Genomic DNA, 16,840 nt, shown 5'->3' with positions numbered 1-16,840 from the left:
ACGTTTTTGAAGATCTGGACGTACAATAATTCTGAAAATTTGCTTGTTTAGGTAATTAGTAACGTTTTATTGATCTAAAATAGTTTCATCGTTCCCACTTTGCCACGTGTATTAAAAAGTAACAGCAACCTTGTTATTTTAGATCTAGATTCTTGTAAATTCAGAATCGTGTTTCTGATCGTTTCAGAAATGTCTATCTTTGAACGAAATTATGCTACATTTAAGGTTTTTGTATTGAAAACACTACATCCAAACAATTCTTCTTATTCGGTTCTCTTGAATAATGGAAAGAAACCATTGTGGCCACAGTTTAATAACAGCTTCCGAACATCATTATGACAAAAACAATTATTCTAAATTAAACAGGGCGGCCAAAAATTAATGCTTTTGCTGTTAGCCATAAAAACAATGAGCGTTGTGTTTTTTACGTTTACGTTACGTTGTGTCACTAAATGGTACATTATCTTCCTATATCTAAATTTTACAAGTTTGACAATAAACGCAAATTTGTGAAAAGTTACTGTTTTCGCGGTAAAAATAGAAAATAATAAAAATTCAAATACAATTTACTTTAATAATTGCTCAAACTGATCGGAAATCTAATATGGCGACCATAATATCTCCGGAAGTAATCGAAATTTTTGAAATTGTAAGACGACATGCGTAAACTTTGCCATAATTTAACTGTATCTCTTACCATATTCGAGATTCTTATACTTCACACAAATTTGTGGCACTCTGTAAAAAATGGCATTTTCTTTTAATTACAATTTCCGTAAAGCTTTGGCAAAATTTTCTGTTAATTTAAAGCTCAGAGGTTTAATAGAAAATCGATGTTAAATTGCACCTTTCCGATATTTCGTTTAAATTAAATTGATATCCACTAAATTGTTTAATTGTAATTAGTAGCCAAGTCGCAACAAAATTACACGTGCTTCTTTCCACACTTTCATTAAACCTGAAATTATATGATACCATAGCTGTTCAGAGGATTAACATTATGTTTTAATCAGTACATACAGTCTTTGGATTGGATCTCCGCAACAAGAATAAATTTTAATAAAAAGCTTGTTTTAGATCAGAAAGCGCTTCACAAGGGACGTTATTTTTGCAAGAGCGCTTTGTTAAACAAAAAAAAAATCGAGAGAGCATGTTTGAGCACAAAATACACGCCTGAGACGAACCATCACTGACTAAGTTCCCTTGGATTCCAGATGCACGGGTCAGCTGGGCTCCACTCGGCCATGGCCATAAAACGGCAGCGTCGTCGACGAGAACAAGAAGCTAAAAAAAGACGACGACTATCTTCACAAACCAATAGCATGGATAGCATGGAGCATCTACCTCAGAGACGTGTCAGCTTCCAGCAAGCTGAGAGCTACCACGTGACCTCCATAGGTTTGCTCCACATTGGTGTGTGTTTTATGGTGTTGGGACTGTTTCTAATCGGTTCTGGTCTCCTGCCGGACGATTTGCTCACATGGAAAAGCGGAGGATGGTGGAACGAACTGACCATGACCGGAATTTTTGTCACCGCAATCGGAATCATTTTGATTGGAATTAACAAAATTGTCAGCCGAAAAGAGGAGCAGGAGCTCCAAGAATATGTACGCAGCCAACTGACCAGGTCCAGAAGTGGACATAGACTGGAACGTGACGTGGAAACGGGCTGCCTAACCACCAAACATCATCGGAGATTACTGGAAAAACAAAGAGAGGACCGCATCAATCAAGTCCAGGCCACCGAGTTGGCTTCGGTACATTCTCCATTATCAAAAGTAGCTCCGGTTACCGTACTCAACGGTGAAGCTTACCTAGAGAAAATCCTGGAGGAAGACATGGAGAGATGCGAAATGGAAGTGAAAGCTTTGGAGCTTAAAGAAACCATGTCGACGACAACAACTGCCAGTGTCAGCCCAGGGACTCCATCGGAATCCAGGGAACTGATTGCCAATGGTCGACAGTATAGCTTTAATTCAAGACAGTACTAAAATGTGTACTGCCGGCTAGTCTAGAAACCGCTCAAACTCATGCAAGCTTATTTAGGAATTGAAAGAATAAGAACCATTTTCCATCCGGTATTATATCAGGTTCGTAGGTAATTTAAGGATAATAATGGAGTGAGAGTGTAGAAGCATACGCAAGGCAGAATTTAAGTGATTCTAAGTCACAGGCATAATTTTTTCACAAAATTGTAGGTTTTAATACATGAATTAAAAACTAAAGCTTAATCAAATCTCATATTTTGATAGAATATTCTGAATTAATTATTTATAAAACAGCTATGATACAGTAATACTGAAGATTAGAACTTTGCTTTGGAGCTTTAGATTGGTACAGTAAAAATTAGGTTACAAAGGAATATTTTGAGAATCAATTTGCAAGATAACACATTGAATGAATCGTAAAACTTACTAGACACGTGCAAACTGATGGTTAAGCATAATTGATTGAGAAGTCATGCAAACGGTACATAAATAACTTAACATATTCCTAGTAGACACTCAACAAGTTGAACAGGAAAGTTACGAAAATTTAAAGTACTCAAAATAATCATATGCTTGGAAATTGCTTTATAGCATGAAACTTCCACCTTAATAAACCACATTTGGAATGCCCTTTACCAATAAGACAGTTTGAAAGTTATCAAATTTACTTCCTAACCAAAACTTTATAATGTTCAAATTTGACGTTACACAAATTGTAAATAAATGTTAGAACTAACTAACTAACTGGTAGACAAATTATTGGTTTTTGCACACTCGACAAACTTTTATGGTGCGGTTTTTCCAAATAATTTAACAAAAAACTCAAAAATATCTGGTTTCTGCTATACCAGAATAGTTTTTTAGAATTTCAATTGGATCATTACATATTTCCTCTCCTTTGTAAAATGTTGCATAATATGTTTTGAATTAAATAGCGAGGATGTCAACTTAATTAACAAAATTTGCATAAAGAAAGTCAAAACCGTAATCTTTAATCTTTTACAACTGTGTGTAAAGATGGTCATTACGTAACGGAAAACTATGCGTAATTAACTATTTACTCTGAGGTGGTAGGTAAAACTATTTTTTACAAAACTAAAAAATTTGTTTTAATTACGTCACTTTACCTTTTGAGAAATTATCAATTAGAAAACTACTCTTTGTAAAACTTGCTATACAAACATGTTAATTAACTAGTCAAAAATGTTCTCAAAGTATTCCTTTGTAATAAAATGTCCGCTTTATAAATTGACCAATATTGATCGAAACGGTACGTAAACGAATACTTTAACAAATCATAATTTAAATCATATCCCAATACTCATGTAACACTATCTAATATCATACATAAAATATTAATTATTATATTTGTACAAGCTATATACCTAATCAACTTACTTAATATAATATTTAAGATAAGCACCTAATTTTTTCAGAAACGCACTGTGATTTTATAAACTTGTATGTATGAATGCCAATAAAATTTACAACTTAACAAATTTTCGATAGGAAATTTAGTATGTTAATAGATTATCTGAAACGTGCTTGAACTCGACTTGTTTTTACTACTACGGAAGAAAATTACACAACTCAAACATCTTAATCTAAGTCTTATTTGCTTAATGAGAAATGTAAATAGCTATAGCTTTTAATGCTGTTAGGCTTACAAGTTTATAGCTCTTTGTCAAAAAATAAAATAAAATCAGATTTACATCCATACTCTTAAAACTAACAAGAAAAAACTGGCATGAATATTAATTTGAAATAGCACAATAGAAAAATTGAGTAATTTGATGCTTTTTGGTTGGAGGTATTTTAATAAAGTCATTTTTGCTTATGAGCCTAAATGATCAATCTATATTAATGACATAGCTAATTATGTAACTATTTACAAACAGTTTTTGATTTTATGTACTGCATACATGTTTGCAGGTTAAACAAAGGTTTTTCAGGAAAACTGGTAAATTATTACTTATTATTGATATTACTCATTTATTGCATATCATTTTTTATTAAACGATATGCAAAGATTTTCAACAAACTGTCACTTTATGTGTCAAAATGGAGTATACTCTTTTTATTTTTTTATTATTTCTAAAGATGATCAAATTTATTTTCATAGATCACAGATTCACAGTTTTCATAGAGAATTCTCTAAAAAATTGATTATCCAAAACATTTATTGCAACAAATACTTCTTCGATGACTGTTAGTGGCTGCAATAGGTTCGATTAAGTTAGGTAAGAATTAAGAAATTAAGATTTTTATTCAATGAATTTTAACTTCCTGTATGTATAAAATAAAACATTTTCTAGTATTAGCTAGTATTTTTTTGAGACATTTCAAATCTGACATATAATTATCACCAAGCACTCTGTATTTAATGTTGTATGTTGTTAAACTTGTTTTTATTCTTCTGATTTGATATACTGAATGTTATTTTTAAGATACTATAATCTAGCTAGAGCAATCTGGCTATAAAGCTGACACTTAGATCAATTCTGGTGGTCACGAAATGTAAATTTACCAGTCAACAAAAGTTCGTGAACGTCTAAAAGGATTTATTGCATTCATAAATTCAGTGGAATAAAGTTTAGTTTATTATTTGTTAAAGATATAAATCCTTGACTTGCTGCATGGTTTAAGAGTTTTGTTGTTTAATCTACATTAGAGACTTTACACCATTTTAACTAAATTAAATATCTAAAGGTAAAAAGTTGATAAGAAAAAACTAATAACAAAACCACAATTCAGTGACTTTTTTTCAACGTTACCTTTTAATTTTTATATAAATCTGAATTTACCCCTTACTTTTGAAAAATAGAATTTATAATGTACTTTCTAAAATATAGTAGTAATAATACACCCAGTGGTTCATAAAACTTGATAAAGCAAAATATCTAGAAAACCCGTAAAGTAAAACATTTCGTTTTTACACGAAAGCTTGCTTTAGAAACAAGTTTTTACGTGTACACTAAATACAGATTGGACCAGAAAAGTGTGACGTCATATAATTTGCAATGATTTTTTTTTGCAGATTCCAGTGGAATAGTCATTCTACAAAAAAGTTTTTATTAATTTAAAGTAAAATGAGTGACAGTTGAAATATTTTAAAGAATCAAGTACGGTGAAAAATATTACGTGAAACAAATGAATTAAGCACAAGTTTTATTGGGCAAGCAGGCTAATAAATCGATTTAAATGAAACAAAACAAAAAGGAACCACTTTGTGGCTCATCTTAAATTGGACACCCTGTATAGGGTTGTTTAAAAAAACTCTATACTAAGAAATACGTCAAAGTTTGACATTTTATGTCTTAAAGGTGAGAAGCAATTAATGCAACTTTTCCAATTTTAGTTTTATTGTAGGATCATTATTATCAAGTTACACAAATAATGTATGACTTATAATTACCAATTTATAACTGACTCGTACTACGTTATATGCAAATTTAATTTTTCAAACACATGTGATGGTTTTTCAAAAAAAACTTTATTAAAATAAAATGAGATTTTAGATAAACTAGAAAAGAATTGTTTGACCTAAGGGTTGGAATGTTTGCAAATCTAGTGAAACGAAAAAATTACATTGATTCAATCTTTTAGATTGCTGGTCACAATTTACTTTATTAAAGCGAATTTGAGTAGATGCCAACTTGCAGTATTCTTGTGTGTTTAACCAATAGAACACTCAGGGGTATACTGAAACTTTGTCCATTTCATTTTAACGAAAAATTGAATTCCTTTGCAGCTTTTCAATGTACTTTAGTAATGGTACACTATAGCAAGAGCTATGATAGGACCGTACCCAATATGCACTAACGTTTATCTTTAAAATGTAATAAAAACCTTAGACTCAATTTGTTTTTTATGTTTAATGTACTCATGTTCCAAAGCAAGTCGAGTCTTATAAGTACCAGCATACTAAATATTTTGCAAGATTACAGAAGTGCTACCACGAATACCTCCAAAACTAAAAAGCACCAAATTCTACATTAAATATAAAACTTTCCTTTACTCAAATGTAATGTAGTTCTAATATCCCTGTGATCAATAGTAACTCTTTCATTAGACCGGATTGAACCAATTTTTTAACTTTGATTAAGTAATCTGGAGACTTGTTAAAATGTATTTTGTTTAGGATTAAAAATAAAAAATAAGAATATTAGGACAGACTTGAGTTAATCCGGTCTAACACCACAACCCTTATGCTAAAAGAGTTTTGATTCATAATTGGACATTCAGACAATCAGTCTTCGATTACTAAAAAAATTACTTAACGAGTTGAAATTACGATACTTCTACAATATTTTCGTGATATTTTAATAAGGCTGATGTACTTTTTATTGTTTTTTTTATTTATTCCTGTTTGATGTCGTATTGTCTGTATAGAGTAGATTTATATAGTCAAATAAGCTTTGTAAACTTTCGTCACACATTATAAAGTTTATTAATTAATAATAATATTTAACGCAGCTATTATTCATATAAATATATGTAAACTAAATCTTACTTTCTAACAATATTTACTATTGACTGTACAGGGTGGTCAAATTTTATGAGCCACTACAACTATCTCCTAAATCGTATAAGTTACAAGAGTAGTTCACATAAACAAGTTTGTTAACATTCATGACACTGTTGCCGAATTTTGTCCGGTTTCAGATACATTGAAAAAAAAAAAAAAAAGGTTTTTTGTCAATAATTATTGAAAAAATTTAAAAACCGAAATGGCAGAAAATTTAAAAATATCCGCATTTTCTAGTACGACTTAAGAGAGCATATTTTTTTGGAAAGTGTTTTACCTTATAGAAGGCAAAATGACATTTTAGGGTAAATCAAAAGTAGGGACATTTTGGATGGCAAACCCGAGTTGAAAAGTAGTTGCCAAATTTTCCAGAACAAAGTTGACTATTTTTGACCAATTTTGGTTTGGTTTTAAGGTCAGTAACGCCAAAATATAGTATTGTCTTACAGTGTGACATTGGCAAACTATACATAATTGGACTTTTGCAGTGAAAATGTGGATTTATAATAATTAAAAATTCTAGGTTTTGTGTTCGACAAATTACAGTTTGTGTCGAAACTTTTATATCTGTTGTCCCTTGCAAACTCAAACTAGTCATTCAAATTACCAGTTTCTTGAATCCCTAAATATCCTCAAAAAACACGATATCTCAGAAAATGAAAGTACCATTTTGTTAAAATAAGATCATTATGTAGAAAGTACAAATTCATGAAAATGTTAATAATGTTTTTTGTTAATAAACTGAACCTTGTAAAATGGTAGATAGAAGTTTCTGTCAAATTCATTGTTTTACATTATTTTTGAAACCGATTAAAATGTGGCAACAGTGTCTCAAACTTGTCATCAAGTTTGCACACGTTTTCTCTAATTTAACCAAACTTGTAATTTTACGATTTAATAGATGGGCTACCTTATATTATATTTTGAAAAACGTTACAGTTTTATATGATTATAGTAAAATGTCACTTTACGATTGGTTTGGACTTGAAATATTTATAAATCCGTTTATCAGAATTAAATATTACTAACCTATTGAAACTATAAGGAATCTAAATAATAATGCTGTCTTCTTCTACGTACTAGCATAATTTTTAGCTAAATTCTTAGTAAAAGCGCAAATTTTTCTTACTTTTGTACATACAAATACTATCTTTGAACGATTTAATAAACGTTTAATCTATAATGTAGTTTAGATATTTTTATCCTGTAAGTCCATTAAACAACATTCATCAACAGCTGACATAAATATACACCATCAAACAATACCAAAGTTTCAGTCTCATCTTTCATCGTCAGTGCTTAATAGACCAACGAGATATTAATTGCCGACGAAACAATATTATGGACAAGCTTTAGCAGGGACTATAAAACGACTAGCGCAATTTTCCAGAGAAATTGGAAAATATTATATCCATGTGGACGACTCGATGGCGTCTAGGCTATTTGGAAACAGACAGCCTTGAAGAAAATGTCGTTAATAGGTCTTGGCTTGAAATTATTTTATGCTTGAAGAATTTTAATCACACTGAATGTGTTTAACTTTAGTTGAAGCATGTTTACTTAAATTAGGAGAACAAGGAAGGTAAGTAAATTGTCAGAAGGAACAGGTATGCTTTATTATAATCTCGAGGAAAGGGACTTCTAATTATAAGTAAGTTGAAGTGAGATTATTATGCTTGAAAGTGGGTGATCAAAGTTGATTAAACTTCCAATAGAATACGTTCCAAAATATTAGTCCATAACGATTATTATGAACATACTCACCAGCGTTACGTTACAAATTTTTACAGACTGAATATGAGATCGTGTTGTAATTTTCGGTCGATATTGATGACTTTTTGATAGTTCCTGCTAGAAATGTTCATATATAAAAATGTTATTATTTAGTAACATTTTTAGAAGTTATGATTCCAAAATCAAAAAAGTCATTTTTCAAACATCAATATCTCAAAAACCGTTACAGATAGCTGAAATCGATAGGAGTATTCAATAATATAATAAATAATATACAGGGTGTTTTATTTAAAATAAACAAGTTGGTACCTATTTCCGGAAAAACCGGAACTGTCATATCATTAAAAATGTTTTTGTAGGTAACCAAATTTTCAAAACTTAATTCGACCAAAACATTTTTTCTGTAAAGTCAGTTATTTGGTAGAAAATTAAATACTGAAGCATAATCAATACTGTCGAACAAATTTGAATTGAAGCAACAAATTTGAACAGTTAATTTCATATATTTTAGTTTCGATAAAATTTGAAACTGTCTTTAGCTTTGTTTAGTTAATAGGTCTTTCCAATATTTAATATTAAAACAAAATCCTATTTTACTAAATTTTTAGGATCAATAAGTAGCCTCAAGCGTTTGGCAAAATACAGCACAGAACAATTTGAATTATAAATTATGTTTCTGTCAGAAATCTATTTCGTGCATGTGATATAGGTTCCTTTAATGTTTAAACCGTTTATTTTGAAACAATATCAAAGTGAACTTACTTAGACTAACCTGTTGAGTACCAGTCGTATCATGAAAAGCCACAGCACTTCTAAATAACAAAAGTTTGCGAAGTTTGAAAAGTGTTTTTGTGTGCTTTTACTAAATAATTTTGTTTGAAAATTTCAGAAACTTTGATGACATCTGTTTTCCCATAAGCTGATCTTTTTTTTTAATATACACCGTCAAAAAAAGTAATTATTTTGCTGGTAAATTTTTTTATTTGGTTTGTTTAGTACTTGCTTGTTTGGCTCTTTAACTTGTTTTCTATTTTGAAAAATTAGAGTTGTTTGTTTAATAAGGTTGTTGTCCTAGAAACATCTTTAATGACCTTTATAGTAATTTGACAAAAATTATCATCATATAAAAATAGCAGGAAAAACAAAAAAAAATATCACCCTGTATCTCTGAAATGCCTTGCTCGAATTCAATAAACAGAGAATGGGTTTGAAAGGCATTTTTGTAACGAAATTAGGTCCGCAGATTGGTTTTCATGAATATACAGGGTATAGCAAAATACAACGCACTTTTGTTATTTGTGTGATATTATAATGAATTTGGTTGATCTTGAGGCATCCTGGGTAAAAAGCCAGGAGCCAGCTCAGATCCTTATTGTATTCCAGATGCAGAACATTTTTGGTCTCTTGCAAAATGTATGTAACTCAAACCGTTTCCCAGATATTCAACTCATGTACAATTTTTTTGAAAATTTGGTATTTCCGCCATTTTTGGGGTTTCAACGACGGTAAAAAGCTCAAAATACTCATCTTGTACTGCTCTTTTACATGGTGCTAACTGCAATCTGATTGAACATATACAGGGTGTTTAAAAAACTAATTAAATTTGAAACTAACGTTCTGCCATTTGTGATTCCGCTTACCCGGTACTAAGTGGGTGTAAACTTTCTGTATTGAGTGCAGAAAGTCATTCTGAACATGTAGAGCCTCTTGCAAAATTTGCGTAACTTTAACCATGTTTCCAAGATATTTGAGTTTTTTTTTGAAAATTACATCAAAATTTAGAAAATCTTGTATCTCTGCCATTTTTGTCGTTTCAACGATTGTAAAAAACTGGAAATGTACGTCTTGAACTGCTCTTTCACCTCATGTTATCTTCCACATAGTTTTGCATATGTCGACATATTGTATTAAGTACAACTTGAAATAAACCAAAGTTTTGATTTAAGATGATCGGGGCTATGCCAGCTGTGGCGGTTCGCCACGAAAGAAGGAAAGGACAAGAAAAAAGGTCAAAAAGGCCGAGTCAGCTATACATAGCGGGACACTGGCTACCCCCAAACAGCCCCAGCCCAACCCCCAGCCCTGGAACAAATGAAGACGGCACCGAAAGGCTGCCTGAAGTTTATTTATTCGGCAAAGTAAGTACTTTTCCATTTAACACAACACCGTTAAAAGCAAAGCTTTGTATCCCGTTTTGCTTTTACTACTACAATAAATATTTACCACTGGCGGATGCAAAGGTTTAAATTTTCAACCCTAATCTAGTGCAATGGTATTTTCCATAACGTTGCAGTTAATAACCCGAATTTCAATAAGATAATCCTCTGCCCAAAGCTCTGTACTAAATTACAGTTCAACCGAAATTGGAATCGTGCTCATATAAGTATGTTTTTCCAAAGCCAGGCGACCACGCTATTTCAAGTTGGGGAAACATTCAATCTGGGTCAACTCGTCAGAGAAAAATGGTTTGCTTAATAAAAGAGGGAAAACGAGGAAAAGGCTATATTTTACTCTATTTCCTCCTCTTTCATATTGTTTTGGCTTTAGCGAGAATCAACGCCGGCTCGTAAATACGCATTCGCATTTTCTAGCGGATTGTCGATTTTCCACTGCCAAGTTGCGAAACAAAAGAATACGACGCTTTCTAATTTTCAATCTTCTGCAGTCCGCAGAAGTAAATTGCAGTTACATACTGTAATATAGATGGGAACGAGTTGCAACAATGAGTCTTTTGAATTTGCAATTTTTTGAGCTTTTATGAGTAAATGGACTGAGATTTGCTACAGAAAGACGACTTTTTGCGACGCAAAAGTTTCATACGTCAGTTACATTGTGACATCATGTGTTTGACGGATTTTCCGTCAACATCAATAATTACATAAATATTTTTTATTAAAACCATTAATGTTTCAAAATAACAACCATAACTATTTACCGTCCTAGCACTACTAGCTGGTTCACCTATACTATACACAGAAAACTAATCAAAAAAATATGATGATGATGGAAGATGGGTGTCTAAATACACCCGAAACATGTCAGGCAGATAACAACTTTAAATTGACCTTAATTTGTATTATTAAACCTAACCTTAAATTGTATTGTTAACAGTATGAAATGAAAGATTTTAACAAACAATTTTCTTTAATTAAAAACATTGTTATTTCCTGTAATTTTGATGTAAATCAATAGGCCATCTGCATTACGCCTTGCGGAAATAATAACTTTGCGCCCCAGGACTGTCGATGATTTTAAAACCCGCTTCTCAGGACAACGAGCGACAAAGTAGAAAATAAACCATACTAAATGTTAACATTTTTCCACCCAAAGATCATTTTTGCGTAAAATATTGTACAGGATGATAGTTTATATTCTACTCAATAGCTCCGTTAATTTTGATCTGTGAGCATAGTTTAAATTAACAAAGATGCAGTAATTTTCCTGACACACCAGAATCTGGTGTAAGTCACTTGTCAAATTTTTGACACATGTTTTGATTATGGTAAATGAAGCACTCTGTATTTTATTTGCTTAAGCGGACGGTATCTTTTTTTAAAAATATATGTTTTTTTAGGTAACGTTAGTCACTTTTCAAAAAATAAATTGATTAATTTTCTTTCCCTTTATATTTCTGACGTCCCAAATGTTGATTTGTATTGTTGTTTATGTAAACTGACATTTTCAGTGATAAAAACTAATCGTTTTGACTTTTTCCCTCAATTTGACAACTTTTGCGTCACATTCCTAATGATATGTTTAAAATGACAGCCTCAGTGTTAAAATCGCATGTTTAGGTGTTAGTTATTAAAGCATACATTTTTATTTCTTTAAATTTGACACGTTTTCACGTTCTCAATCATTTTCTCTTAACACGTCACAACTGTCAAATCTGAAACTGCTACTACAAATTACGTCATTGTGACGTCAAAAATGCTCTGCTCGCTCCATGGAGCTTGAAAACGAATGCGGCCATTGTTAATTGCATCATCTCATGACATGTCAAATAACGTAGGTAAAAACGTCCACTATTCGAACTTTGTGATTAGTCAAAAAAGGGCAGGAAGTTAACCAATTACAAACTGTGCTGCAATTTACGCAAATGCTGCACATCTGGACTTGTACTGTGAAGAATAAGTTGTTCATAAAATAAGGGTGTAAGTCTATTATTAGTCAAAGACTTCTATGGTCATGTGATCGTTTGTCCAAAAACCATTTTTACATATTTTAGATTACTTTAGAGTAGTGATGCCAATACAACATAATTTTAGACAGGAGTAGTTGAGGTTCACTTTAGGTTCATTTCCATACAAAATAAGTAATACTCCCCCTAATTGCCGTTTAACAATTTTTATGTAAAGAGATTTTATCAAGCAGTAATTTAATCGAGCGTTATAATTAATTGCTGTAATTACTTTCTTACGATGCCGATGTAGGCTTTATTTAATGCATAATAATTTACCAATTTGTATAAAAAAGATGTGTGTGGTGTTGCCGGTATTGTGCGGTGGAAAAAAAACATTAAAATTTACATTAGAGTTTTTAATTTGATACATTCACAGACAACATTGCAGAAACCATTATTTTACATGTCCAATACATTTACCGGTAAAAATCCCAACATTTATTAAACGAAAGAAATAAATAGTATATTACTAACCAAGGTTTAAACAAAAGCTTTTATTGACCGTATGTCAAGATGGGAGGATCTATAAAAGCTGTCTTTATTATGTAAGGGAGTTATGATAACGCCCGCCTATAATGCCCTTAGGTTGATATGAACACTATAACCTACACCGTTTCCAAGGTATTATGTATTAATAATGGATAGGTAAAACATAAATAATTTAATACTTTCAAATGCCCAGTAATGTCTACTATTTTCTCAGCAATGCTCGCTAATTCCCCGGCAATGTCCACAATAATTCCTACTAATTCTTAGTAATGCTGTCAATTCGCAAGTAATTCCCACTAATTCGTACACTTTGAACATGCCCTAGCAGCTTAACCCTGGTAACTCAGAGTAGTGTTTAAGAGTAATGCGTGCAAATACTCGTCTAGCTCAGATTTCGGACACTTCCAGTTCTGGTTCTATTGCAGTAACCTATTTGATTCCAATCCATAACTGAACAGAAGACAAAAGATAGTTGCAGCTAAAATTGGGGATCTGACTAGTAATCCATAACGTCTGCTAATTTAAACCAATGATCACCAATCAAATTAGGATATAATTTATATTTAAAACAATGAGAAAGTTTAGTTTGATACCTCAACTGAAAGTGCTTGTTTGTCAAATTTAACAATGTATAACACGTCAAAAAATGTAATGTTTAATAAACTACTAATAAGATAATCACAGTTGGTTCGCAACATTATTAACTTGCCAATCAAATTGGACAGCGAGCTGCAATTTTTCTTGACAATTTTTAAAACCTATTGTAAAACAGATTTTGCAAGTAAGATTAAGTGTTAAGTAAGATAAGTATCATTATTTTTTTACAAGAGTAAAGAGCTGAATTTATATGATATGCTTGCCTTTAAATTTGAATTTTAAATATTCATATATTATTAACTTAGTCTGATACTCGTTCATTTTGAAAAACTTATGGCATAAGAATTTATTCAGGTTTTTTAAATTAAGGATGAATACGTGTCATCACTTTTTAATCTCAAAAATTCAAATCAAAAATTAGTTAGTAGCTCAGACAGATCTGAGTTTTCCCTATGGCCTGGGACAATCGTTTAATAAGCTCAGCACTTGCTTTCTTGACTGATTGATTAATTTTTATTCTTTCTGCCAACTCGTTTCCCAAACTTTTTTCGTAATATCTACTCCCATTTGCTTGTGATAGGTAACGTGATGAAGTTCAGTTTCATCAGGATTGTTAGATATCGTCCCATCAAAAAAAGACATTATTTCGTCCCTCACTTTGGGTTCCTCTGTTTGGTTGCTTTCTTTAACTCTCCAGAATCAGACGCATCGGAAAAGTCAGTGGGTGGAGAAAAGTTATATTGTTAGGTTTACTTATGATGATATTACGATAATATTGATATTTTACATAAAACTCGTAAGGGAAGACAAACTTGGATGTTACCTGGACACAGTTATGGACACGTGCCCATAAATTGCTCCCTCCTCACATAAAAGAGAGGATAGACGACATGTGTCACGGTTTTCTACTAATAGTGAAGTAAAAGTGGCCATTTGCTATGTACATACATTTGTACCTGACCCCCCTTTCTTAACTTAAGCGATTAGTAATTAAACTATCGTATTTACCACATTGATGAACATGTGGTTCATAAACCTGGAGGTTATCTACCTATAAGCATTTGGACATAGTTTCCAATAATGTTTGCAATAACAGCAACGTTGGCAATTTCATCTGCATGGTTTCCAGTATTTCAATAAATTTATGTACTTACTTGATGATTCTGGAGAAGATGAAGAGTAAGCTTCAATGTCCCGTTTTAACAATTTTAATTTCTGCACTAATTGCTTTTTAGTTCTCTTTTCGCGCTCCATTTTCCACAAAAACGAAAATTCGCACGAGTTAGTGGAACGCATATGTGGTTCAAATAACACAAAGAAATGAACTGACAAACAGGGAAATAGGTGATAGGGACCAGTAACCGAAGTGGAACAAAAAACTGTTTACATTACAATTGTTTACATTCTTTAAATGTTGTGGTCGATCTTTTCGGAAGAGATTGTAAAATATAATTCAGAATAAAATTCTATTCAGTATAATAATATGACAAAATTGCATTATGACTTTACTTGATCGATTATTGTAAGTTCAAACATTTCAGTGCACTCTGTTTGATTAATTTGAAAGCTATTATTAAATTTCTTTTCATGATTGATTGAGGATTTTCTTGATGTCTTTTAGTAAAGCATCAAAGTTTGTTATTTACTTGATATGTATATTATAGACACTATAATACAGCCTACAGTCTATAAGTCCTATTTCAGTACTAAAATGTAACAAAACCATTTCTGTCCATAAAAATTAATAGCCCGGAAGTGGAAAAGTATGTTCAGGTCGTTAATTTTAATGGAGAGGTGTTCCAGCAAGTTTAATTTCCATATTACAATGGCTGAAAAAGTGTTAGTATTTCTGGTGTTTTTATTAACGTTTTCCAATAATGAAATTTTGAATGTCACTTTTAACCACATTGCAATATACAAAATGGTCTAGAGAAAATAGAATAAAATTGAAACTTTTAACACCTTAGACTACAATTTGACTGTGACATTTTGCATCTGACCTGTCACAGTCAAAGGACCAGGATGTCGTCAGTGTCTATCAATTTGTACTTGTTAAAATCTTTTTGATCTGTATTTACAGTTTAATTTAGCAAATTTGTGGTAGTATTTCTGAGTTGTTAGAATATGATGTCACAAATGACATAAATAGGTATCAATTTGTAGTAAAATGTTTAACATGTTTTGATCATTTTAAGTAAAACATTTGTTGTTTTTATTAAGTAATGTTTATTGTAGGAGTCCTGCTAGTATAAACTGTCTCACTTTGTATACTTAAAGCATTTGATATTTCGTTTGCAACCAGATGTATAATTGCTGTGTTTCTGTCAAATTTAGTTTTTAGAAACCTTAGACAATTTGGAAAAAATCTTTGAGAAATTCGAAAGATCTAAGAAGATTTAGTAGAATTCTCTGCAAATTTTTTGGAGGTTTTCAGTATTATTTAGTGCTCGATTAAGAGACTTCTCAATTTTCTTATAATTCTAGAGGACACTGCCAATTTATAAAAAAAATTTCTTGGTGTCAAAATTTTTTTGTTAAGTTAGGTTAGAGTCATAAATTTTTCCATAAATTTTTAACTGTTACTGAAACCACAATTCAACTTATAATATGCGTTGAGCAACAAAACCATTCTCTGGCCTCCAAAGAGGGCCGAAAACAGAAATAGAAACCTAATTAAGTAACAGTAATAAAATAAAGTTAATTATAAGTATAGGTCAAAATTAACAGAAAATAACATCTTCACCTACAATTTGAGAAATTTTAAGTATAGCTGAACGATATTGACGGACTTCGAAAGTATCTACAGTTGCTTAGTTTGGCTGTAAACTAAACAACAGCGGTGTATAACTTGATAACTTCAGATTTTCGCTTTAATAATTGTCAAGGACGAAACAAGGATTATTAGAGGTAACTGCGTGATGTAACTTAACCAGTGAAGTGTATAGCGTTCAATCTGGCTTTACGATCACTCAACCGAAATAATAGCAGTTGAAGGCACGTGCACGATGTAGAGAACATAATAGCGAACTGGGAGACTATTCAGAATACTCTTCAGACTAAAGGAATTCATATCCTCCATATATTGAATAAAGGATGGCCGGCTTTGGCAAGTAACTATAAATCTTACAGGCAAATGGTATTATGTCCAGAGAAAGAAACCCATCCAGTTGATTAACTAATGATATAATGAGTAATGGAAGGCAGTGCTTGTCGTCTGGAACTGACACGAGGATTCGTTTTTATTAGAGAGGGATGACACGAAGACTTTAAGCAGCAATTTTTTAAATAGTTAGCTGCATAAATGACCTACTTTTTTCATAA

At 31.6% G+C, this 16,840-nt stretch overlaps 2 protein-coding genes across 4 annotated transcripts in view; one reads left to right on the top strand and one right to left on the bottom strand.

Annotated features, from left to right (window-relative positions):
- wge (BAH domain and coiled-coil containing protein winged eye) overlaps window positions 1-14,840 on the bottom strand; it is a 213,517-nt gene extending 198,677 nt beyond the window's left edge. Inside the window, exon 1 of the mRNA XM_081995953.1 lies at window positions 14,674-14,840. The gene's annotated coding sequence lies outside the window, so the exon portion shown is untranslated. The remainder of the gene's footprint in view (window positions 1-14,673) is intronic.
- Window positions 1-16,840, top strand: part of LOC145740419 (uncharacterized) — a 64,219-nt gene that overhangs the window by 32,136 nt on the left and 15,243 nt on the right. For 2 of the 3 annotated variants that reach the window (XM_081995986.1, XM_081995985.1), the window contains exon 3: window positions 1,215-7,699. In XM_081995986.1, the coding sequence (XP_081852112.1) occupies window positions 1,215-1,991 (777 nt within the window). In that variant the 3' untranslated portion in view covers window positions 1,992-7,699. Of the gene's footprint in view, window positions 1-1,214; window positions 7,700-10,196; window positions 10,389-16,840 lie in introns of those variants that run through there. The other variant, XM_081995987.1, reaches the window with a different exon arrangement.

Source organism: Ips typographus, linkage group LG1 (genome assembly GCF_016097725.1).
Source record: "Ips typographus isolate SLU linkage group LG1, UJ_Ityp_2.0, whole genome shotgun sequence".
NCBI classification, from domain to species: domain Eukaryota; kingdom Metazoa; phylum Arthropoda; class Insecta; order Coleoptera; family Curculionidae; genus Ips; species Ips typographus.
Note: the sequence above shows the minus strand (reverse complement) of the source record. Positions and strands in the feature narration are given on the sequence as shown.